Here is a 26,258-nt window from a genome sequence, read left to right as displayed (position 1 = left end):
TTTATTCAAACCTACCCCAATTTTAATACTGGATGGTTTTCAGTTTTATATGAAGTAAATTTAGTTTTAGGAAAATAAAGTGAATCATGTAAGCAACTTAAAGAACACAATTCAAAAATAATAGTCTGAATGTTAAAAATGTTATACTTTCAATTCCAATACATGAGTTGTTGGCTAGGAGTAGAATATTGTGTATAGATCAAAACTCAAAATGTATCAAATCTCTTAAGTATAAGACTTGGAAATAGCATTTTATAGCAAAACATACATGCTTTTTTAATTCCTGTAAAAAAATTTCAGATTTATTTAGTACTTTTTGGAAGCAAACTCCACATATAGTTACCTCATTATCTGTGAGCCTATCTCATCTTTTCCCTCAATTCACTTTATATATTTCTGTTCAGTTTCACTTTTTAATGGCTCCAGATTACATATGAGATGTCAAAAGTTCTAAAGAGCTCTTCTTTGGATTTCTTCTATTAGATACCCTTTTTTGGTAGTGGAAGTGCTTAAAACGAAAATGGACCTTACCAAGTGAGGGTACAATGAGTAGAATGGAAGTACAGCAATCACAAGGAACTATTTTCTCAAATATTAGAAAATAAAAAAAATTGAGAACAACTCTTCTTGCCTTGTCATCATTAAGGTATCATATTCCTAATATATGAAATATCATGAAGAAAATTTGAGTTGTGAATTAGAAAGATTTCAATTCAGATCATATCCATGCTATCCTACCTAGTCAATTTTAAGTTGAGAATTTTAATCTGCATTTCATCAGTGGATTTTAATTTGTATTTTAATTCTGTGTATCTTGTTGTGTGTGTTTAATAATGTTTTATCACTTGCTTTAATAATGTTGTACCTCACCTGAACCACAGGGAGAGGTGGGTAGTAGTAGTAGGAGGAGTAGTAGTAGTAATAATAATAATAATAATAATAATAATAATAATAATAATAGTATTGGCTCCATAAGTAGTGGCTGCAAGCTAGTTTCATCCCCTTCTTGCATAGATGTGTTAAGTCTGGATGACAACAAAGTTTGTTCAGTTCGTTTTTGGATAAAATCTGAATCATTGAAGTATCAAGACTTTTCACTTGATAGACTCCAGCTGAAAGATGATGATGATGATGATGATGATGATGATGATGATGATGATATTCAGCTTCCCTCTCCAACTATGAAATATATGAAAACTAAAAAAAATTGTCTCTCAGTTTTATAGAGAGATAGTACATAGGAACCATACTGGGACATACTGAATCCCTAAATGTTCTCTGTAGAGAGAGTAGCGAGAGAGGGTACCTATTCCAGTTCTTTCTTTCCTCTTCATACCTCTCCATGTTGTTAGGAAAGGCCTGAAAAAGAAATATTATTACAGAATCCAGCACAAAATGAAACCCCGATAAAGCAAGTTATCATTTAAATACATAAATTAGACCTCAAAGGGACTATATAAAGTTGGCTAGAAATAGGGGTGGAAAGATTATTTTTCCGCTGTATGACATCATATCACGTAAATCTGTGAATTGTTTCACATTTGAAGAAGAAACAGGTTGGAGATAGAGGAATTCTGAAGAGTTCTATTACCATTATTTAACTAACATTTTACATACGAGAGTAAGAGATGTTAAATTAACAGAGAACTAGGCTTGTGTATTTGTTGTGCCACAGACAGACAGACAGATCTCAAAGTGAGAAACAGGATTGCATCTAAATTAGGAAGATATACAATATTCTTCATTTATACTAAAGCAATATAGACATGTGTATTTTAATATTATAAGTAGTTTTAAAAAATCACATTGATTGATTTCCAATCAGTTCAATAAACATAGAGCATGGATGTGGGATAAACCCAGAAAGTGGGTCACTTGGTTTGTGTACGTCACAATTCTTCCTTTTTGCAAGATCCCATGAGCGTTATCATTAGCAACCCCTTCAATGTTCAAAACTAACCAGTATCTGAGAATGTGCTTTGTATGTAGCTTGTCGACTGACTGGGGAAATCATTTTGCAAAAGCTGTAAATAATGTAGAAGTCTCACAAGTAGTTAACAACTCAGGCAAGCTTCAATGTGACACCCACCCCCTTTCACGAAAGATTAAATGAAATACTTGGTGAGGCAGAAGACACCATGACTTCAAAGGTTCTTTCCTGTCTTAGTTATAAAGAAACATATTGCTTCCCCAGCTCCTCTCTAGGGAATAAAGGAGGGGGAAAAGAAGAACTATAGGTCTATATGTGCTTTCTCTCTCACACACACACATATTATTTAAATGAGCAATCTTTAATTGTATATTCTTAGAGGCTGTGGGAGATTTATTACATTTTATGTTTTACTTCCTCACAAAATTATGTCATAGCAGATATAGAAAGAAGATTACAGAGTTGTTTAAAAAAATATTTTAGAGTAGTTATGTTGGCCATGCATCAACATAGAACAAAATCCCAAACTCACAAAACAGTGATACTTAATCGTGCAAAATCCAAAGCATACAATAGACCATGCAAGTTTTTGAAGCTTCACTGGCTTATTACATCAGGCAAAGATGTTCAGAATCCTACTGGAGAAGAAAAGTGATGACATTAAAGTCACAGGCTTACATGTTGCCTCAAATGTTACTTCTGCTGTCCATTAAATGATATTGAGGGATCTTGATGCCGGCACTCCCCTTCTTGACCACATGAGGACAATGAACAAAGATCAATATAAATCAAGTAACAATTTCAACTTATTAGCAACAGAATTACTAGTTCCTCTGAGGTTCAGCTATCTCTGTTCCATGTGAAACTATCTCTTTCCATGGGGAAAATGTTCCTGGACCTACCATGGAAATGTGAAACCACAGATAATAGTAAATTCTATTGAAATAAATGACATCCAGTAGAATCGTCCCATAGAATTGCACTGGAAGTCCTAGAAAATGTTTCCAAAGAACATAATTTTTGTAGTTGTGGGTAAATGATCTCAGCAATATGGTGGTCTTACTGGCCTACACATTTTGATGCATTTGGTTCACAGGATGGCAGCTCACTCTTTAGTGGCTCTCAAACATTACTGAAATGGCTATAGCAAAAAGGCAACCACCCCCCAAAAAAACACAAAAAGCTTCAAGGGACAGTCAACTTAGAGACGGTTCTACAGTGACTGCAAAAGTGGGCTATTCTGGTATCCTGGATGTCAGATTAAGCCCACTTGGTGGACCAAAAGGTATTCTCGTGGTCACCTTAGAGGTGGGCAAGGAGTCTCCACAGCCCAACAGGACTGAACACAGTGGTGATTAGGGATGTGAAAAATCTTCATTTTCAATTAATAAGTCATACCTAATTCATAAGTTTTGTATATATGAACAGATATTTAAAACATGGGGGGGGGGTTGCCCACACAAACACTTAAGAATTGGGCTCAGGCTTTGGTGCAGGCTGGAGAGCAGCTGCAATGAATCACTGCAATGAATCACTCTGACCAGGAGGTCATGAGTTCGAGGCCCACTCGGAGCCTATGTTTGTTTGTCTTTGTTCTATGTTAAAAGGCATTGAATGTTTGCCTATATGTGTAATGTGATCCGCCCTGAGTCTCCTTCGGGGTGAGAAGGGCGGAATATAAATGCTGTAAATAAATAAATAAATAAATAAGAATCAAAACTCACCCAATACCTTTTATTTTGATTTCTGTAATGTTCGGAAGTCAGTATCATTTTCAGTGCAAGCCAGGCAAAGCCAAAAAGGCTGCCATTCCTTTTTTAAATTAAGAAATAGGATGGCTCTCACCATGAGGAGAGGAAAGCAACAGGACGGGAAGAGCTGAGTGAGCTGGGAAGGAGACTCAGAGAGCAGAGAATTCTGGGAAGTGTAGTTTGGGAAGGTGAGGAGCCCTATGTCATAGAATCCAAAAGGCCCTGTACTAAACTACATTTCCCAGAATTCTGCTCAGCCTCAGAAAGCTCCAATGAGGTTAGGAGGAGTGCTACCGTATTTCCTCAAAAATAAGACACACCCATAAAATAAGCCGTAGCAGGATTTCTAAGCATTTGTGCAACATCAACCATACCCCGAAAATAACACATAGTGATAGGTGTGGCTATGCAGCATACCGGCACAGAGTGATAAAGAAGGCAGCTACCCCTTCCCTCTGCCACGGCCGCAGCTGACCTATCAGCTCATACCAGCATGTCCTCCTCCCTGTCCAAGCAAGTGAAGGGTGCACAGCACTCCAAAGTCTCCCAAATGGAGGAACTAAGAACAGTAGTAAGCCTCAAAAAAAGAGAAATGTTGCAAGAAGGCGAAGGAGGTGGGACCTGCTCAGGCCCCCATCCCACCCACAGCACAGCTGCAGGGCTCCTCCCCAGCACTCTTGCTGCCGGAGGAGGATGCTGGAGTGCTACTCATTGGGCCACTTTGTTATCTTGTGTTATTGCAAAGAAAATTCGAGGAGATAGCTCTTATAGATTTTTTTTTTTTAAAAAAATGTTGTTTGTAAAACTTTTGTAAATTCCCCAAAAATCAATGGATCAGTGCAATGTTCTGAAACCTGATAAGTTAACAGTGGTAAATGTGTTCTTTAATTGTAGCAAGTTTCATGCCAATAGCTCTAACAATGAGGGAGATAGGAGCCCCTGAAGTTTCCCCATTGCCACAATTACTTAATGAAAAGTAATGAAAAGTAGTTAATTTGTCATAGTTACAAAACAGACCCCGTCCAATTTTGGAAACACTTTAGAAGTAATTTTTCCCCACCCCCTAATTTTGTAATGAGTATTGAAATGTTTTTTATTGATCACACAGGCCTAGTGGTGACATGGGAAGAGAGGATGGGAGGAATTCCATTCCATGTTTCTGGGTTGCCTGAGACCAATGACCACAGGATGGTTACAAATGCATTTTCAGTTAAGAATCAGCCCAGCTTCCTTGATAAACACAAAGTATCAACAACCCTTTCCACAGAATGTAGGGTTACCCCTGAGTTAGCTTAATCCATGTGGCCATCCCCTTTGTTAAACTGAATCAGCCCTGTGTGGCATTTAGCTCCCGTGAGGCTGATCTGAGGTCACACAACCCAAAGAGGTCAGTGTAGATGTGCACAATGTCCTAAAAAGTGCTCATGGTCCTAAGAAAAAAGCCTTCTTACTCACCTTAGTTGAAGCTTGCATTTGAGAAGATGGAACAGTAAGGGAAAATCATATCTGATCCAGGAGCCAAAGCTCCTTATCAAAGTGTTTTGCATGATATGAGATTAGGAGCCAGTATCTCCCCCCACCCCACCCCCCTTAGGTGGGCAGAAAGCATGAAATACATTGGCCAGCTTCTCTCCTTCCAGCAGACTGCATCAGAGTGATATCACAATGGCTAGTTTGTATCTGTCAGACACATGGCATCACCATTAGGCCGTAATGAATCAGCCTCTCTCCTTTGGTCAGGCAGTATCAGCATAAAGCTACATAGGATAGCTTCACTCCTTCATTCTGGTGCTATCAGTATGTGGACTAAAGAAGATATGAAGCAGTCTCGTATACCAGAAACATCAGTAGGATGTATTGCAACTCATTGATAGAAAACTGTCCAGTTTCTGCTGGAAACTTCATGCAGGACTGGAGAAGACTCCTGTTTGAAAATCCAGAGAGATACTTCCTGTCGGTGTGGATAATACTAAATTAAATAAACCAACTGGCTGGTTTACTACAAGGCAGCTTTGTTAGCTCTCATATGGTCACAACTTCTTCCTCATTCATTATGAAGTTGGAAGGACAGTCTGGCACAGCCTCTTTCCCTTCAGAGAGAGGACACACGTAGGAGAAATTTGGTGTATTCTCTTGTACTGAAGCAGGCACTAGTAATGTGTGGGCCAAGTGGCCATTGGTGTTCTTTCTCATTCAGTCGGGCAGCAATGCGCCAGAGAGGAAGAGAATTGGCAGGCAGGGACCCAGCTTTTATAGATGTTTGACTTCCAGCCAAATATACCAAGGTGGTCTGGCACTAAAAGAAGTAGAGATTGTGGAGGCAGGCACAACAATAATGTTGGCAACACACCAGATGCAACAGGGCAATTGCTTGCAAGGAGTGCCAGGGCTGGAGAGCAGAGGCACAGCAGGCACTAGCTTGACACTCCTGAAGGGCTTCAGCTGTCAGGATGTGTTTGCCCCACAGGCACAGAAATTACATAGGAAGAAGGGTGGGTACAGGAGTAGCCAGGGCTTTGAAAACCTTTTCCACAATTAACTACTAATGCATCGTTTTACTTTTTTCCAGGAGTGAAAATATGATTTTGTGACATTGCATCTGTAACTTTAGAATGGTTAATGTCGATCCTTTTGTAGTACAACTGCAACTTCTAAGTTACTTGTATAATTATAAGGAAATGACATCATACGGTTCATGTTGTGTTTCATGCTTTGTTGTGGGTATTGTGGCAATGACAATATCGTCAGGAAGAACAGTGAAGGTGCAAAGTAATTCTGTGTGCTTTCTAATATTTACTGAAGGAATGAAAACAATTTTTGCCAGTTTAGTGATCTGATTTAACTAAATATAAATGATCACCTCTGTTGCGTTTTAGTTTATTATGAAGTGATGTGTTGACATTTAGTTTCTACTCCACCTGTGATAAAACTCCATTGCAACCATATATATAATGATATGTGAACTGTTCAACTAGTGTTAGTACTGGATCCCTAGATTTACTTTTAATATAAAATTAAAATGTTTATTAAAATATTTTTTCAAGATAAGATATACATTTATTATAAAATAAATAAATGCAACAAAGTGACTCGTCAGACTGAGATGTATATGAAGAAGCACCAAACTGTACTAATTTCTCAATTTAACAAAGCGACTGATGCTGACAGTCCTGAGTTTTGAGTACACTGGAAATGGAATCTCCTTGTAAAGTTCCCTCTCTGAAAGCTAGCTTTTGACACATTTGTGATCTAACCAAATTACCCAACACCAAAGCCAATATGTTCTGTGTTCTTCTCATCATTATATTGCTTTTCATATTTAAGCATCTAAAAGGGTGGGGCGGGGAGAAATATAGCAACACCTTTAAGAGTAACTAGTATTTTAGTATGAGCTTTTGTGGGTATACAAGTGTCGTTTCTTCAGACGCAGTGAAGTGATATTAAAACCTCAAATTTTAAAGCATATTTATATAGTTGTGGGAGTGGGATGGAATAGAATACATCTGAATACAGAAAGATGTCATTAATATTTTAGTTATCCTTCCTTTAAGGTTTCAGACTATGCCCAATTTAAAAAACCTGCACTAGTAAATTTACACCTACGGGCTTGCCAACTTGGGGGTAAAAGGCAGAATAGCAAGCTGTTGATTGATAGTGGAAAATGTTGTCCAGAATAGTGATTTATTTTAATTATTCCGTTAACTAGCCAAATCCGATTAGCAGTGCTTTCTCATCTCATTCTCCTTTGGCTTCATGATAGTTCGAGATAGCTAGATCTGGTTCATTGTCTGACTGTTTGATGTCACTAGAGGTGACCACATGAGCCTTGATTTTTGGATTTTTTTTTGGTGAAATTTGCTTGTCTCATACCATTTTGATGCTACCAAAATATTCATGAAGTGACGTTTTGCCCAACCATAGTCTAGTGCTTGCACAAAGAATCTTGCTCTGCAAAAACAGGAGCAAATAATCAACTTGGCAATAGGATTCCCACAAATGGAGTTCTGTGACTTTACTTCCTTTACTTGCTTCTTTTTTGGAGGAAAATGTAAAGACAGCAGGAAATGACTGAAGGCAAGGGGAAAATTACTCCCAGATTTGAGAAAAGAATGTTGTTGCATCCAACTTGAACATGACTAGGAAAGGAGATTTGTTTTGTTGGCTGTTTGTTTCCTTCAGTTTCCTTTCTTCTTGCTGGAATAGTGAAATTGCCCGTTCAATGTGACCTCACAGATTGGTCAATGCACAATGGAGACTCTCCTTTTCCTGAAAAAGTAATTGACAATGAAGCAACCAGACATAAATTGCAGCTCACTCATACTTTAAAGCTGAAGAATTTTGGTTGAAGGAAAGAAAGGTGGTTATCAAATACTGTAGATCACTGATGAGTTAAAAAATTAAAATAAATCCCATTTTGATTATTTGATGGTGCTTTGCACAGTCCTCCCGAGCTTTTGGAATGAATATTTAGCAACTCTAGGTCTTACCATGTGGAAACTTTCTTTTCTTTGTTTTTTTTAATGCTAGCTTGAAAGAGAGTGATTTGTGGTCAGGGAATTGGAAACATGACACAAATTTAATTTGGCCACTTGGGGCTCGCACCAAACGACAGAACAGCAGGAAGCAGTTAAAAGCTTCCCCTCTACAATCAAAGCCCTGTAATTTTCTGTCTCTCTCCAATCAAGTGCTGCATTGACAAGACCAGCTCCACTAATGACCTCAGAAAGAGCTTTTCATTCCGCTCTTCCTTGGGTAATTTGCTTCTCTAACTACGGTGTCTTAGCAGGAGCTCAACAAGACCAGGTGTCACCTGCCCACTCTTTCCAGGAGCATGGCATACAGCAGAGATTTGCTTTGTTACATTATATTCAGTTTTTATTTGGCTGTCCAAATTCCCTATTTATGTAAGTGCCCTTATCAGCTCCTGAACATATGGTGCTAAGCCCCCTCCCTGTATCACTCTCCTATTCTCCTGGCTCTCTGTACTGGAACATAGAAATTAGAGATGTAGAAAACCTATTAATCCATCATTTTATCCTGTTTCAGCATTGTTCCCCAAGGTATCTTTTTCTATTAGATACCACTTTTAATTCTCAAGGTGCAATTATTACTGGTTCTTTTCCCAAATCAAGCCGAGCTCTCATCAACATTTCATTTGTAACATCATTTCTGGAAATTTGATTTCGGAAAGTGTCCAGGAAATTGGACTGTGACTAGTAAAGAGATTTCAATGTGTTACTTTTATTCTTCCTCACCTTCTGTTTTTCACAATTTCTCCAAAATGCAGAAGTTAGTATGTGAGTTGTAAGCCCTTTCTGAAAAATTCAGTAACATCCAACTGTAAAGCTTGGCCAAGGCAAATCCCTTATTTTTGCCTTCTTGTTCCATTTATACTTGTGCTAAGAATATAATCCTTTCCTTGTTTCACACAGGCCATAAGGAAGGGAAGGTTGAATGCAATCTCACCAGCTTTCTGATTCCCAAATCGGTTTCCTTGCCCTGAAAGCTGCTGTATGACTCTGTCACATCCCTAGCTAGCTGCCACAGCAATTCCCATCTCCAGCCGGTCCTCTCTTTTCCTGGCACAACCTTTGGGTTATTCATTATAATTCCCATTTGTTATGATTGCTAAAAGTCAATTTCTGGAAAGTTCTGAGTTCATCTTTGTTGCTCCCCTGAGTATTTACAAGGGTACATTTCCAAATACATTTGACCTAGATGGGCTACACTGTGCCTCTCTTATTAAAAAGGCAATAGTCCTGCTTCTGGGCTAGCTTTACTTGATAGATAAGCACCCATTCCCCAATAGAGTCCAAATGGAGACCATAGATTGATGGAAGGCTTTTGACTTATAGAAAGTTTTATTTTGCACCTGAATTGTGAAGTTCACAAAGTATGGCCAGGTACAAAATAGTTTATTTATTTTTTATTTATTTATTTCCCATACTTGTACCCTGTCCTTCTCACCCTGGAAAGAACTCAGGGCAGCCTTACAACAGGCAGCAATTTGCTACCAACATACAATTCAAATATAAGAACAATACAATTCATATATAACAATCAATTGCACAATTGGAACTCACACATATTTTCTATCATATAGAAATCTTTATTCTTTTTCACTTTTACATGATGTCAGACAATAATTTGGAGATGTGGTTGTGAAACCTTTTATTCTTGCTGCTGTTAAACCATTGAATATCAGACCCACTGTAAATCCCTGCAAATTACGCAGAGATCTACCAGTAGATCCTGATCTACTTTTGCCTGCCCATTGCCTTGTATGATTGAGTGAAACTCCCCCGTTCAGTCATGCTGAGAAAGGATTTATTCCCTAAATGGAGAAACCATAATAATTTGAAAATGCATACATTGTGTGGGAGAGTTGCATTTTTGAACTGCAGTTCCTTGAAATTCACCACCAGAGTGCTAGGAGCTGTAGTCCAAAAAGGTAGCATTTCCGGGTTCTGCACATGTCCTGAACAAGCATCTTAATAAACTCAGTGGATAGTTTATGAGAGGTTATTCCCAGAGCAGTAGTGATGTACTCTATGTTCAGGGGTCTAAAAGTTTGATGCATATGCAATAACTAATGAGAAGGTTGTAGATCTAAGTGAACTGAAACTATCAAGTTTTTTTTTTCTAAGATACATATATTAAAAGTGGCATTAACTGCAACTATAAAGTATATCTGGGGTGCAGAGCTTATTTCCTCCCTTCTCACAAGGCCATACATCCTACTGTAAAATTCCTATTAATGCACTCTCCCTAATGACTTAATCTAAAGATTTTGGAAGTGCTTTTAGGAAGGCTATGCCTTTTAACATAACACTCCACAACTCTGCTAATAACAAATCTCTTTCCTTTCTAGACTGAAACTTAACTTTGATTTTTTTTCCCTTTCTTTTGCATATGTTAAGTAATGGAATTCCAGCACCGTGTCTGAAGGTGGTGGTGGTGGAAGCAGGTAAACATTAAACACAGTTATTGACTTTTGATTTAAAATATTAAATAAAAGTAATTTCTGTTTTTGCTTGCCAAGGTCCAGGGTAAACTGTCAAAGATCTAAGCATTAACCTTGCCCATTTACCCTTGGATAATCTAGTGATGTTATTGTTACTGTTTTTAAATTTATCCTGAATTGAGAGCCATTATTCTGCATCTGGAAAACTCTTTTTAGATGCACTCCTTGATTTGTAACTTTTGTGATATTGAAGAAGTATGATCTTACAGTCCTGAGTGCTTGAATGCAATGATACTTTCTGCAATCTGAGGGTGTATCTGCACTGATGGAATTAATGCAGTTTGACACCACTATAACTGTCATGGCTCAATGCTATGAAATTCTGGGATTTGGAGTTTGGTGAAGCACCAGCACACTTTAACAGAGAGGACTAAAGGCATTGTAAAAGGACAACTCCTGTGATTCCATAGCACTGAGCCATGGTAGTTAAAGTTATGTCAAACTGTATTAATTTTATGGTGCTGATGCATCTTCAGTCAAGTAGGAAAGCAAGCTCTCAAATCTAAACTCTTGCCTGATATCACTAGTAACAATTTTTTTAAAAATCTTTATCAGTAACATGATGACATCATTTCAGTAACACACAAATGTACAGGAGTGTTCTAATGAGAGTGGGAATTTACTATTTACAATGTATTGCCTTTATTTTAATTAGGTCCTCGTAAAGTACTTCAAGTTATGTATTCATAGTGCCAAGCTAGTGTGCTATAATGGTTTGAGTGCTGGACTAGGATACTGGGGCCCCTTCTACACTGCCCTATATCCCAGGATCTGATCCCAGGTTATCTTCTTATCCCAGATTATCTGTCAGTGGAGATTTATATAATCCAGTTCAAAGCAGATAATCTGGGATCAGATCCTGGGATATAGGACAGTGTAGAAGGAGCCTGGGAAACCAAGGTTTGGTGCCTCCTCAGCCGCAGAAACTCAATCGATGGTTTTGGGCAAGTCACAGCCTTAGATAAAGGCAAGAGGAAAGCCTCTTTGAACAAATTCTGCTAGGAAAACCCTGTGATAACATCATGTTATGGTCAGCATAAGTTTGAAATGATTTGAAGGCTTGCAACAACAATAATGCCATGGAAAGATAATTGGCATTTGAGAAAGCAATTGAAGGTAGCGATGATCCCTTTTCAAGAATTTCATCAGCATTCAAGCTTTGTTTTTTAATGTCTTCTGGCCTGCCAAAAATATAGGAGCTTTTGGAAAGTCCAGGAACAAATCTGTAACAGTGTAGCTCAGTTATGTCTTCATGAATACAGAGGCCAAGCTCAGGACTCCTTTAGACAGTAAATGATGCTGATGGCTATGACATTTGTTCTTTTTTTTCCCCCTTAAAAAACAACCAGACCGTCCTCTGCTCTGGAATATTTGGTGGCACTTCCAGACAATCCTCCACATCCGAATTTCAGGATATACTGTATATCTTACATAACCATGGATTTGATGTATATAGTGTTCCCCATGCAAAAAAAGCCCTTTGTTACCCTTTTAACACATTTGCCGAGTTCAACCATAGCCAACTCATTTGCATTTTGTCTTCGTAATGCCAGTTTTAAATCAAACTAGTGTGCTGCTTTTCTTTCTTTGCATGGAGCTTCCTAAATAGGTCTTGACTTTTTATAATTTCGTTCTAATTCATATTTCTGCATAAATGTTGGGATCCAAGACAAAAAGTGGAAATGTGAGGCCAAAAGCCTCATTATAAAACTCCAGAAGCCGACTTAAGAACCAGTTTGATTTTTATTTGTCATTTAAATGTGGTTATACACATTCATGTGTCTACTAAAATTCAGCACTGTTACATTAAAGATACAGTACGATAACATTCAACTTGAGGTACTTCATATTTATATATTTATATATTTATATATATATCTGTCCTTCATAAATAATGCCATCAGTTGCAATACTCAAGCACTGGTTCAAACACAACCAGATGCAGTTGTGTCAGAGATAACGGAGCTTAAACAAAATAATAGTAATAATAATAATAATCAGTGCAATATATACTGTAGAAATTAGAACATTTAATTAAATATTATGTCAGATATGCTTGAAGTATATTACACAATAAATCCAGAAATAGTTTCTCTTCTTCCAGCTCACCCTGCAATGAGATGTTAGGCCTAAATGAAATAGCACCCATAATATCTTCTTGTATCTCAGGAGTTTTATTTTTAAATAATTATCTGTTCAATACTTTGGAAGAATAAAACAACATATTCAAGCATATATACATTTAGGACATTGGCTGTCCACTTAGGATACAAAACTCTCATTTGGGAACAATTATCTAATTCTATGGAGTTACTTCCCAAACAGACAGTTGGATGCTAGCAGCTTTATGCTCAATCTGGAAACCATTGAAGGCAACACATTTCGATTTTAATGAGATCAGCCTATCTTGGGTCATGGAAAACATGGGTAGAATGAAAGGCCTGGTTCACTGCTATTCAATCAAAAAGGAAAATGTCATTACATTGGTGGTGATGTTGCAAGGAACATTTGCTTACTGCATACACTCATACATAAGTTGACCTTGTATTTAAATTGGATAGGTTTTGAAGCAAGATTATGAATTTTAATACGAGAGGGGATGTGCCAATCCTTTGAAGTATTAACGAACTGTTGCCGCCACCATTTCCTTGTCGGGGTATTGAAAAAGGCCAGAAATGGCACAACAGGGAAAGGAGCCTGGTGCTTCCTTTAGCTTCTCTCAGGACAGACCAAGCTTTTGCCACTCTATTCAGATAAGGAGATGGCTCTATTTAAAGGAGAGTTATGGTTCAATACTTGCATTGACCCATGGATACGTCTATCCATTTTGGGAGCAGGGCTGATTTTTTTGAATTAGTATTCTTCTAAACTGCGGACTGCTTCCTTTATGGACTTAAAGACCTCAGATCTAGGGTCGCCATAAGTGTAGGGACTTTCTGTTTACAGGGAAATGCTTTGGATCTGCATATAGATTCCCGAGTAATAAACAGTGCATGCTTTTGCTCAGAGAATAATGAAAGAGAAAATTCATGTTCTCTCTCACACAGTGAGGTCAATTCACTGCTTCTCTCTCACACAGGCCTCTGCTTGCCTATGTATCAAGCTATTTGTGTCTTTGAGACACCCTGAATAATGAGCCTCTAATTAATTTTAATTTGCTGTATTCTACTGGGCACTTCCTTTGTCCCAAAGTGTATTTTGTCCTTGCGCTTGTGAATTTTTGGGGGTGGGAGAGCTATGGAGAGTTTCATCATTCTTAAGAGCAACTGTAAGCTGCTTTCTATGGGTCCATCTAGCTTTTTTTAAATAAAATTACACATGGACTAGAATAGCAAGTCTCCAGGGTTCCAGGTGGGAGCTTTTCTAGCCCTGCCTTAGGACACCAGGATCTGAATCTGGGACTTTCTGCATGCAAATCGAAATGCTCCACACTGACTGATTGAACACCCTGAATATATCCTGGAGTCAGAAAGATTCTCTCAATTCAATCAAAAGTGGTACAGGACACAAGACTTGTTTACACTCTATCCAAGGAAGGTGAATGAGCTCAAAACTCCTATCAGGTTGTTCCTGGAAGGTGGCAATTGTCTGGTATCTAATTCCGGAGTTAACAAAATGTGGCTTCTGTTCCACATAGAATCAGTTAGACAAAGCCACCATTGCCATCCAGTTCAATCCCCCAGACATATGGCAAAAACTATTTTGGTGGCACCCAACAAGCCCCACTTAAATCACAGATCATTTTTGTTCTTGTAACAAAAGGTGAATGGTTGCGACTAGAAGCTTCCAGAAGCTTAAAAAGCAGCCCCTCTTACCACTGTTTTATATAAAGAAACATTTTTTCAGGACCAGAGGTAGACTTCCAACCAGTTTCTCTTTTTTTCCCCCAGGCATGTTGGGCAGTTCATTAGGTCCCAAGGACAAAATCTGCCCACGAAGTTACGCACTCCTGCTCAAAGCACAAACCTAAAAGTTCTAACTAAATCCTTCTTAATAGCATTGCTATTTATGTGGTTAGATTGTGACTTCAGATGGGAGTATATGGTCGAATTAAGAGGGGTTTACTTTCAAAAGAGCTTCATTTTTTAGACATTCATTCAGAAAATTGAGACTTCCTGCTTCATTCTTTGTGTAATAAAGGACAATAAATGCAGTCACACAGCATCTAGGGATTAGTACTGTGGGCTTTCAATTTGGATTACACAGCCAGTTTTCCATAGACATTCTTCTCAAGAGCTTCCCAAGGGAGATCTACCTATCAATGCAGTTTTATTCTAGCCTTTTTAAAAAAAGAAAAGAAAAAAGAAACAACAACAATTTTTATGTTCTTAAATATTGCTACTTGTTTGTTTTTAGTCTTTTACAGAATGCTCTGTAGTTTTCGTATTGTGTTTTGCTTTGTTTTCCAATACTGCTCTTGTTTGATTATATGACATCTTGCAGTCTGGTCTCTGCCATAAATAAAGGCCATGCATATTTAAAATAGTAAATAATAATTTGAATTAGAAGTTACTCTGAATATCAGTGCAATTTGCAAAAGATTGAAACTGAAGTTATTTAACATATATTTTAGACCTTGATATTACAATCATATATATTCAGAATAAGACCCAGATAACTTAAAGATTTGTAGACACACAAAGGATTGTGTGGAGAGGGACCCAAGACGATGTGCACCAGAAACAAATATTTGGTGGTGTCAGAAGTTTCATACATTCTGCAATACTGATTCACAAATCAGTGAGGTGCTCTCATAAAAACTTTATATATATATATATAGTATTCATATTACTCGGAGACTTCTTAAGTATATCTGTGTCTTGAATGCAAATCTTGGGGTTTTTTCAAGAAAACCCTGTTGCTGAATTGAAGCCAAATTCAACATATTCAGACTACAAGAAAAATAATTCCGCCTAAATCTTAGGAATAACTTTCTGTTCAACAGTGGAGCATACTGCCTTGAGTGTGGTGGCGACTCCTCCTTTGGAGGTTATTAAACAGAGGTTGGATGGATATCTGTCATGACTGCTTTGATTCTGTATGCCTGTCTGACAGAAGGGTTGGACTGGATAGCCCTTGTGGTCTCTTCAAACTCTAATTCTATTTCCGTTTCACTGGCATTAAACTTGTGTCATAAAGGAAGCGGTGTACTGAAACACATGTAAAATAAAAGCAATTGGTTCCCTACTTTACCACTACCCAAGAACTGCTCACAATGTTAAGACTAAATATTTGTTCAGAGCTTAGTGTAAACATACTCTGACTTTCACTTCTGTTTCCAGGCTTAAAAGTGGCGAAAACCTTGTCATTATGATGAAAAAGAAGACATGAATTGAGAAAAGGTGCAGTCCATCTCTGTACAAAGGGAGGTTGAGCCATACACACCAAGCCAAATCTACTTCTAGCCCCATGTGAGCTCCTGATTACTTTCTGTTTCTGTTCCCATGGGGGGCGGGGTGGGGAATGGCAGTCATTCATGTTTAAGGGAAAGGTAAGATGCTCCTCACCGCTATCAAGTCAACAATACATTGGGTTTCACTGGGGCATAAGCCAAAGGAGCAGTGTCCATATGCCATCTAGAGGCCAAGGGAGTACAGGGCATCAGAAGAGCCCTGTGTCCCAAATCTGGAACCTGAATACAGGCTGCCTCAAAGTTACAAAAATAGGATTTACATAGTTGCAAACAGAGATGAGACAACAGGAAGTGAGAGGAAACCTACTCCTAGGAATGGAAATTCACTCTTGTAAGAGTTATAATGGGAAAAGGGTACCTCGATTGAAGCTTTAGCGCCAATCCTTGTTTCCATAATATGCCCCAAATTTTTAAAATCCAATTGTCACAGGGAGAGAAAGTGAAGTGAATATTCTGAACAGGGGCACAGGCAGCAAAAAAAAAAAAAAACATCACAAGGGGTGCTAACCCTTCCCTGTTCTGACTTACATACAAATTCAGCTTAAGAATAAATCTACAGAACCTACTTGTTCATAACCCGAATACTTGTCTGTATATCTGTGAAATGGCAAATATAGACTATTTCCTTCCTTAAACAATACAGTTGGGCTTTCTGAGAATATTAACTACAGTAGAGTCTCACTTATCCAACAAAAATGGGCAGGCAGAACATTGGATAAGCAAATATGTTGGATAATAAGGAAGGATTAAGGAAAGTCTATTAAACATCAAATTAGGTTATGATTTTACAAATTAAGCACCAAAACATCATGTTATACAACAAATTTGACAGAAAAAGTAGTTCAATACAAAATAATGTTATGTAGTAATTACTGTATTTACGAATTTAGCACCAAAATATCACGATTTATTTAAAATATCAACTACAAAAATGCATTGGATAATCCAGAACGTTGGATAAGCGAGTGTTGGATAAGTGAGACTCTACTGTAGTTTGGGGAAAATCTCTGTAGGACCTTTTTCCCCCTAAGGATTTTTAGCAGAAAATATACATTTCAGTTCTGCCCTTGCTCCAAGAAACTCAGGGTATCATTCATGGCTGAGAGAGATTACCCAATAAAATATTTTACTAAGCAAAAACTTCAACACAGATCTTGCTGGTCCAAATCTCAATACTTGAGCCATGTTGGCTTTAGCTGCAAGGCTAAGTCATTGTTTATATCTGTTCAAAAAGTTAACTTCCCATGTCAGAAGAAGGATGTACAGTTCTCCAGGTATTGCTGGACTGCCATAATATCTTAAATCCCACTCCATCCTATACATTCCAGGAGTATTTACACTGCTGAAAAAGGTATTAAATTATTATGTATCACGTTATTTAAAATAGTTGAAAAAGCAAGAATAACATTTGTTCTTGAAGAATAGCACACACCTTGCTTTTCTTTCCACTTTCTATTAATGACAAATGGCTGGCTTCAATGTTAAGGTTTCTCATGTACAATTTAAGCAGGAATTTCAAACCATATTTTGGACACTGCTGATACTTAATGGCATTTAAAGGCCTACTAGCAGCCCAGATTGCAACAGGATAAACTATTTAGTGTAAAAGACACTAAAAGAAGATATAAACTCTCTATGTTTGTTTGTGGGGGGAAACCCACATTTTTTTTAAACAAAAATGAACGTAACAATTAAATTACATAGAGACCGCAAGCAGTATGAACAATATAAAATGAAATACATGCTTCCTTAATTATGAAATCACTTTGTTCTCAGCTCAAAATGGTGGCAGGAGGAGGGGAACTGTAAATCGCCTTTGCAGACGGAAAACGGGCAAATTAGCCCTGGAATATGATTGTAAGCACTAAGCAACTTCTTGTCAGAAAGAGTTGTGAATTATCTGGAAGTGTGCCATTTTTCTGAAAGAAAATTGTTCTGTATTATTTAGTCAAAATTTCCTTCCTTCCTTCCTTTCTCTCTTTCTCTCTCTCTCTCTCTCTCTCTCAATCTCTCTCTCTCTGTGCCAGGCAGCACTTTCCTGCCAAGAATGCAGACTGTTCTACAAGAAACGTGACAACCAATTTTAAAAACGTGGACAATGGAAAAATGACTACCAGATCTGACCGAAGATCACAAAATATAAGCCAAACATTTTCATTTTTTTCCCTGACTGCACTGCTAAATACCAATTTCATTATAATCACACAAATAAAAATGAAACGTACCTACAAACTGTAGTTCATGAATAGGCAAATGAAAGTGTTTTAAAGATTCCTCTTAACAGGTATTCCAGGCTGAGCAGTAGTTAATGGTACTCAGAGCAAAGCAAACATTTACAGCTGGGCTAAAAAGCAATATCCAGCAGTTGAAAAGAAACCTACAAGCAGCAACCATACCAGCTATGTTACTGTCATCTCCCACAGATATACAATAATTGGAAAATTATAGAAATCTGGAGCACCAACCCCTCTCCACCTCCTAAAAAAGAACTGGGTGAATATAAACTTTATAAACACAACTAGGCTAGGTACCCTGCTATAAATGGAGAAGTTGAACTTACCTACTTCTCCCCTTTTTAATTGCTCAATTAGTTAATTTAATTTAGCATTAATATTCAGGTTTGAATTATAGGGGAAACAAAATATCACCAGGGAATTAATACATTCCATAGCAAATTATAGCAATATAATTCTCCAAGCAAGTCTGTTTTTTTAAAAAAAGACACTCAGATGGGAAAATAAATTTCCTGCTGAAGTTTCCAAACTACCATTGGGAAGAATAAAAGCAAGAGAATTAATTAACTGGTTTTGCTTCAGATTGTCTGACTTAATGGAAAAAGGACTGGACCCATTAAAACCAGCCAGTATAATGCCTTCCAAGCTTGATTAAATGGGAGAAAGCTCTTAGTAAGAGGAAAAGAGCTAATGTTTACTGAGGCACTGCAATGCTGTAAACACCACTTGCTTCAATGCATTAGTGGCAGAACTTGTGAAAGTCACTCTCTGGGGACTACAACTTCCAGAATCCCTCCCAGAATTGGCCATGCAGGCTGGGGGACTTTGGGAATCGGTGTTCCAAGAGTAACCTTCCCACCACTAATTAGTGCAACACTGGGCAAGCAAGCAAAGTATGGATGCCACTATTCCCGGACTTTACAAAGTGTGTCATGGAAACAGCATTTGAGAATGGTATTGGAGCAAAGAGAAACTATGTATACATCACTGTGTTCCCTGCAGTGGTAGGTTTTTTGCTGTTGCCATGTACAAAAAAAAGTCTGAGATCCGCTTATTTACAGGATGGCGAAGTGTTAAGTTCAGTTTTCACATTATTTGACACTTCAACTCCCAATCCAATTGTGTGGAATGAGTAGGTCATCTCTTTTAACAGACTTGTCCAACATCTAAGTAGCATGTGCAGAAGGACCCAAGATAAGTCCATCTGGAAGACTTTCAAGCCAACTTGAATCCAGTGGTAACACTGTTGCTACCCAAGGAGCATGAGGCAAAACCTACTTTTAAGCTTAAAAGGCCTTTCATATGAAGAAAACAACAAATAAATAAAAAGAACAGGGGAAGTTAACAAGTTACAAACTGAAGAGCAATAAGAGTGGCCCTTGACACAGAAGGCAGGCATCTGGATTTGCTTTCCTTTTCCTAATAAGGCCATTCCACCTATGATAAGGTTGGGAAACTATGACCTTTAATTTGTTAAATTTTAAAAAAAATCTTGGGAACTTCCAGTAAAAGAATATTACATTTCAGCTATAAAAGCACAGTGTATATCACACTGTTCAATGCATTTAGGACCACACATACCTGCAGATGACAAGCTAAGCATCAAATAGGTCTGAACCAGACATACACCCCACAGAATCACACGCTCCTTGTTCAAAAGCCCATCTTCTTTCAGGCATAAAAGATGAGTTCTGGAATCTGCCCTCCCTGAACCCCCGTGCCATTGGTGCTATCTGAAGAGCACTGGAATTGCACAGTTACTTTGCCACACTGGACTTCTGTCATCCCTTCTTGTCCAAAGTAGCTGAGTTCATTACCATCCAGAATGACACTCGCCGTGTAAAAGGTATCTGGCTCAATCTGCACGGGATACTCAAACCAGACTGGGAAAGTGTTGCTAGATCCATCTGAGAAATATTTGCTCAAGTTCTGCCCCAGGACCACACCTTGTCTTTTGAGTTCGATCTTTGCACTGTATTCTGCTGATCCACAGCTAGAGCCATAGAGCCCAAAGCCAGCAATGAAAACTCGCTTGTCAACTGCAAACTGAATGCTATCGCAACGACCTCGGTAGCGCCACTGGTTGCTGCGGTAGGCACACGACTGAAAGCGGTGGCAACGCTGAGGAACGAGGCCCTTCCGGGTGGTGCTCACAAACTGCAGCTCTGGTTTCTTGGCAGCGGTGTACCATAGGAAGATGTCGTTGGTTTCGTTGAGCGTCAGAATACCTGACTGAGCGGCGCCATTCGCAAAGTCATCGAGAGCCATGGTCGGGATGCGAATGAGATAGAGCGCCTTCCCAAGGACTTTGCGCTTGTTTTCTATGCTGGCAGGCAATTCTTGCCGTTGGCACTCTACTTCGGCCCAACTAAGAGCAGCTTCAAAAACCACAATCTCTTTGGCATTCAGGGTCTCCCTCTGGAGAATGCTTTCAAGTGTTTGAAAATCAATGTCACAGAACCCTTCGGATTTCAAAGCCAGCTCTGCCTGAGCATCAATCACTTCCCAACACCGCTCTGTCAAGTCTGGTTCCTCAAATAAGCAGCTCTGGGAGAGGAGCACACAAGCATTTTTTGCGCTAAGGCTTGTCTCAAGGAAGTTAACGCACGCTCGGGCCAGATGAGGAACAATGTACTTCTTGGCAGCATAAAGAGTTGCCAGGACAGTGTCAGCAGCCAAGTCAATTTCATCGCAATATATGTATCTGCAAAAGAAGACAGACATGTAACACTACTGTTCAGGTCTCACTCTGTAGGATATAGCATACAGAAACACACACACTGTTCGTAATTACTGAAAGTGGAAATCCCAGAATGGGGACAACATGCATTTATATCTAATGTTTCATTTGTAAGAAGTTTTTTTTTTAAAAAAAAAAATAGATTAAACATCTATCTACTTTTCTATAGTTTCATTAATTTGGTTAAAACCTATGAGTGAAGAAACAATATTTAATTAACAAAAACTACAAATCACCAGCAGAAAAAAAATTTCATGCCATGGCCTACTTTGCATTGGTTTGTCTGTGGCTTTTTTTGGTTAACAAATCATTGAGCTATGGCTAGATGATTTAAACATATTTGCTTGATTTAAACTATGATTTATTGTTATATCTGAACCCATCAACTTAGCTTGATAATCCTGTTCTATTTCCACACTTTGCCCTGATCACTTGAACCAGGGGGGTGGGGGGAGAGCAAAAAGGTTCCTTAGGCTTAGCTATTTCTTTGATGTTTTCCTAGAACTGATCTCCGCTCCTCCTTCTGGCTGTCCAAAGGATTCTTTCCTTATTCAATTCTTCCTTGAAAATACTTTTCTTTCCAGTTCCTCCTCCTCTATAGCTTTGCAAAGGAAGAGAAATGTAAAGGGGGCAGTGATGGTTTGGACCTAGCTAAATGCTAACTTCATTTTCTCCAGCTATATGGTAAACAATGAATTTTTGTATATAAACATATCTGAGTAGACAGGGCAGTTTACATGGCTTACAGCTGAGTAGATGTTTGCTATTCTGAAAACAAAGAGAATGAAATAAGCAAGGACCTGGTTGCCTTTGGAAGGTGGCCTTTTGAGAATAAACTGCAAACATTCACCCTGGCCTTTTTGCTGGATGTTAGAAGCTTGTTATTGCTGAAAATTAAGAGGGGAGTGTCCCTCAGAGCTGGTAGTGGAAGATCCTTGGGTAAAAACAGCGGTAACCCATCACTTATGATTTAGTTACTGCTGGGAGTGATAAATTTGATAAAAATCATGGCGATAACGGAAGACATTCTGCAGGAGACAATTTTACAGTGGCAGGAAAAGGTCGATGAAATCTGGAAACAGTGGGAATGACTAGAGAGAGCTAGTGGTAGACTGTATATATCACTTGCCCTGCTGCAGGAGTATTTATGTATATGTATGGTGATAGTGGTAGGAATCAAGCTTGCCATGGTTGGTAGATTTTATGAACTTCTGTTCAGCAATACTCTCCTTTCATTGACCACAAGAGCTGTTGAAACTATCAGGCTATTCAAGGGTGCATTTATAATGTAGAATTAATGCAGTTTGACATCAGTTTACTGCTATCATTCAATACTATGAAATCATGGGAGATGTTTTACAAAGTCCTTAGCTTTCTCTGATAAAGAGTGTTGGCGTCTCATCAAACCATAACTCTCAGGATTCCACAGCATTGAGCCATGGTAGTTAAAGTGGAGTCAAACTGCACTAATTCTATAGTGTGGGTGCACCCCAACCTGACTTTGCTTCAGCTGGTTCCCATCCCTCACTATTGAAAGTGGTCTGCAGAACATTTTACACAATGGTCTGCATAATAGTTTATGAGATATGTCATAGTACATTCTCTCAGAGAAAGAAGCTAGACTGGAAGCATTGGGTGTTGAACCCTCAGTTTTTGCTGCCTGGCTTTCCCTCAGCTCTCAGGTCCAGTGGTTCATGATGACAAGGACAAGGGAGTGACGGGCCATGTCAAAAGGGAAAAAGGCCCCTCTTCAAATGGTTAAGACTTGGCTTTTCAGAGTCAAGTTATAATTCATCCTCAATGTGCAATGCAACCAGGATGCAGACAATTAAAACTTGCTTTTATACCTAGGATTTGACTGTTATGGTAGAAATTGGGGTAATTTCAAACAAGTATAATGAGAAGAGGACAGGACAAAATGGTCCTTAAATTGAATCAAATGAAAGCGTTTACTACTAATTTGGTAAGGAGGAGGGAATGAAGATAGTCATGCAATAATTTCAAAGCCACTTGGTTATGAGAGAGGAAAGTAGCACAATATTCTCCAATTGATTTGCAAAGCCTTTGATGTTGATTATATTTAAGTTGTTGCAAAAAAGAGGGGAAAAAAGATCCTTGACTGCCCACAAGGTTTATAAAATGACTTATGGTTACCACATAACCTCAGTATTAAAACAATGGCACTAACTGTGAGTGTACTATCTATCCTTGTGTATAAGTCCAGAAATATTAGTCAAATACGTGACCCCCAAAACCATGGGTTTGCTTATCCATGGGTCAATGTAAGCACTGTATTCTCTCTTGAGCAAAGAAAGACAAGAATTTAGTCTCTTTTGGGAGATACTTGAACAAGCACTTCCTCCTTCTACTCTCTCTCAGTATTAACTCCTATCTTTTTTTCTTTTTTTTTGGTAAGAGTTAATAATGTACCTTTATGTTTTATACATACACAAAAAGAACAATCCCTTCTCTGAGTGGTGAAAAGCCTTTCTGAATGCACAGGAGAGAAAATAGCAGTGGTTGGGGCATCTATCCTCTGATGTGGCAATGTTAGTTTCCACTGCTTGCAGAACAACCCTCAACTAAATTCATAATTTTGGCTCCCACCAAATCTGCCCTTGACTTATACATGAGATCAATTTCTACATGGGTATATAATGATACTTGAATTCAAGGTGCTCGGGTTACATTTAAGGCTCTCAATGGCCGGCATACTCCATATTGGATATATCTCAGATGTGATTTGTGAGGTGCTGTGGGGTTCTTCTCAGTGTACTAAAAATAAGGTCAATACATTGTATGAAGACATTACAGGGAAATTTCTCAGTCACTCCAGTTTTAAACCAACTTCCTCTTGGAAGCCTGACGGGCACCAACACTGGCTTCATTTAGGAGCCAACTAAAATCTGGAGGCTTATTAAATCCTTTAGGCTTCAGAAATTTACTTGAAAGCACTTCATACGTGGTTTTGAACCGTTTCGACCTTTTAAGCCCATATTAACTTTTTAATATGTTTAATAGGTTTTAGTCTATTTAATTTATTGCATTGTCTAAAACTGTGATAACTTTTTCACATTGGTCTACAAGTAAGTAGACTGACCAGACAGTTTGTATACTGTCCTATATACTAGATAAAAATAGTTTAAAAAATTAAAAAGGCAAATGCTTTAACTACATATGTAACCTGGGTGATTTTCAGAGTAAAAAGTAAACAACATTAAGAAGGCATGCAAAAATGGTAAAACAGAAATCTTAAATGCTGTCATTTCACTTTGCGGGGGGGAGTAGAATATGGCAGAGTTACTCCTTCCTACCTATGGATAGTTCTAGATATGATGCAGAAAGTTATCAATTAGGAGTCAATTTAGAAGCATATGGAATGCTTTTAAAAGAAAAGATATCAGCTATGAGAGCAAATAATGATCAGAATCCCACTATGGAGGGTTAATGTAATCTTTTGTTTGTACCAATGCCCTGATGAAAATTCTCTCTCTCTCAAGCTTTGGTCAAGCAAATACTAGTTTTGTTTTTTGTTTTTTTAAAAAAGGGGTTTCCACATTGAAAGAGTTAAACTCCATTCTCTATTGCAACAATGAGAAAATAATTAAGAGATGCTTCTTCCATGTTGGATGATTCAGTTTAGTGTTAAAACACAAACCTTAAACCAATTATTCTAAACCTATGGGTCCCAAGGTGTTTTGACCTACAACTCCAGAAATCCCAGCCAGTTTACCAGCGGTGAGGATTTCAGGGAGTTGAAGGCCAAAACATCTGGGGACCCACAGTTTGAGAACCACTGCCTTAAACTGTGGTTAAGCTTAATAATAATCAGTAAAAAAAAGTCAGTTTCATAAACCATTGCTTGAAGTTGGCTTGCTCCTATTAATCACAGCTTAGAATAACTGCTTTTTGTCTCTGGTCAGATGTCACAACAAACTGGAGATAATCTAAAGTAGACACTTTCAAATTGCTCCCCACATTTCTGCTGGGAGACGAGGGAGACAGTGTTTGAGCGTGAGCTTATTCTGATGACAATAAAGTATGGCTTAGTAGTACATGCAAAAGAAGCCACTCTGTATTTGTCACAATACCAGTACATATCTATTCAACCATGAGTTTTATGATGTTCCAGTGCTAGTCTATTCTGAGAAGAGAGAAATCCATATCAAGGTGAATTAAGATAAAATCAACACATCTATGCTGAAGTCCAGGTGTTTAGTGCTCTACATACTGAGACTGCAATAAAGTGCACAGCTGAATATAGCTAAAGGTCTATGAAAATCAAAGACCTATTGCCATCAATGACAAGTACTCTTAAAAATCTGTCAGAATGGGCCCTACTTGAGTATGTGTCCTAGTACCTATTTTTAGCAAGAGAGAGACACTTTGTACTACTGAGCTGTGTGGAGTATCAAATCAATTTTTCGGAGAGTATAATAACAATACATCTAAAGATTTAACTGAAGACCACTTGTCTTGTTAAGGCACTGCTGGTGTTATCGTCTGAAGAGCATCTAGCTGAAAAATCCTATTTTCATCAAGAATGCACACCTATATTTAAATGCTAAGGCATTTAAATAAATAAATCTTTGTTTGAAATCTCTGACACATTTAGCCATGAGCAATATATCTTGTTGGGATGTTATGTGTCATCAACTCGTTCCTACTAAAACCTTAGGTGATCTTCTCACATTTGTGCACCAACTGCAGCTACCAGCAGCATTCATCATCTTATGGGAGAGTCACACTGCACCTAATTGCCATCTGAAACAACCAAGTCAAAACACTACATGAGGAGTGGGAATCACAGGCCTATTTGCAAGATGTTATTGGATTACAAATCCCATCAGCCCTAGATGGCTCAGTCAATGCTGAAAAATGCTGGGAGCGACAGTCTAACAACATCTGATGGGATCTTTTGATTCCAACTCCTGAACTATCCAAAGCAGAGAGAAAAACATTCTGGTGGCATGCTGAAATACTTCTTAATAAATATGAGCAAGTATCAAGTAATTAACTCACAGAAGCAACCAACACATCTTTATGTTTAAGAAATTAGAAATGTACTCAAAGGCACTTTCCAGTTTAGATTCTGAGTTATGGACAGCACAGTAGGCAACTTGTTTTTCCTTGCATCCCACTCACTATGTGAGAGGAGAGAGCCAG

At 38.3% G+C, this 26,258-nt stretch overlaps 1 protein-coding gene and 1 long non-coding RNA gene across 3 annotated transcripts in view; one reads left to right on the top strand and one right to left on the bottom strand.

Moving 5' to 3' along the window:
• The window catches only part of LOC134292537 (uncharacterized), a 71,247-nt gene extending 60,598 nt beyond the window's left edge, over positions 1–10,649 (top strand). Inside the window, exon 3 of the long non-coding RNA XR_009999782.1 lies at positions 10,602–10,649. This is a non-coding gene — a long non-coding RNA (uncharacterized LOC134292537). The remainder of the gene's footprint in view (positions 1–10,601) is intronic.
• A 1,780-nt stretch (positions 10,650–12,429) lies between these two features.
• Positions 12,430–26,258, bottom strand: part of btbd3 (BTB domain containing 3) — a 48,777-nt gene continuing 34,948 nt past the window's right edge. For both annotated transcript variants that reach the window (XM_062957785.1, XM_003215297.4), the window contains exon 5: positions 12,430–21,056. In XM_062957785.1, coding sequence (XP_062813855.1) covers positions 20,024–21,056 — 1,033 coding nt within the window. In that variant the 3' untranslated portion in view covers positions 12,430–20,023. The remainder of the gene's footprint in view (positions 21,057–26,258) is intronic.

Source organism: Anolis carolinensis, chromosome 1 (genome assembly GCF_035594765.1).
Source record: "Anolis carolinensis isolate JA03-04 chromosome 1, rAnoCar3.1.pri, whole genome shotgun sequence".
Taxonomy (NCBI): domain Eukaryota; kingdom Metazoa; phylum Chordata; class Lepidosauria; order Squamata; family Dactyloidae; genus Anolis; species Anolis carolinensis.
The sequence above is the reverse complement of the archived record's forward strand: the minus strand, read 5'-3'. Positions and strand labels throughout refer to the sequence as shown.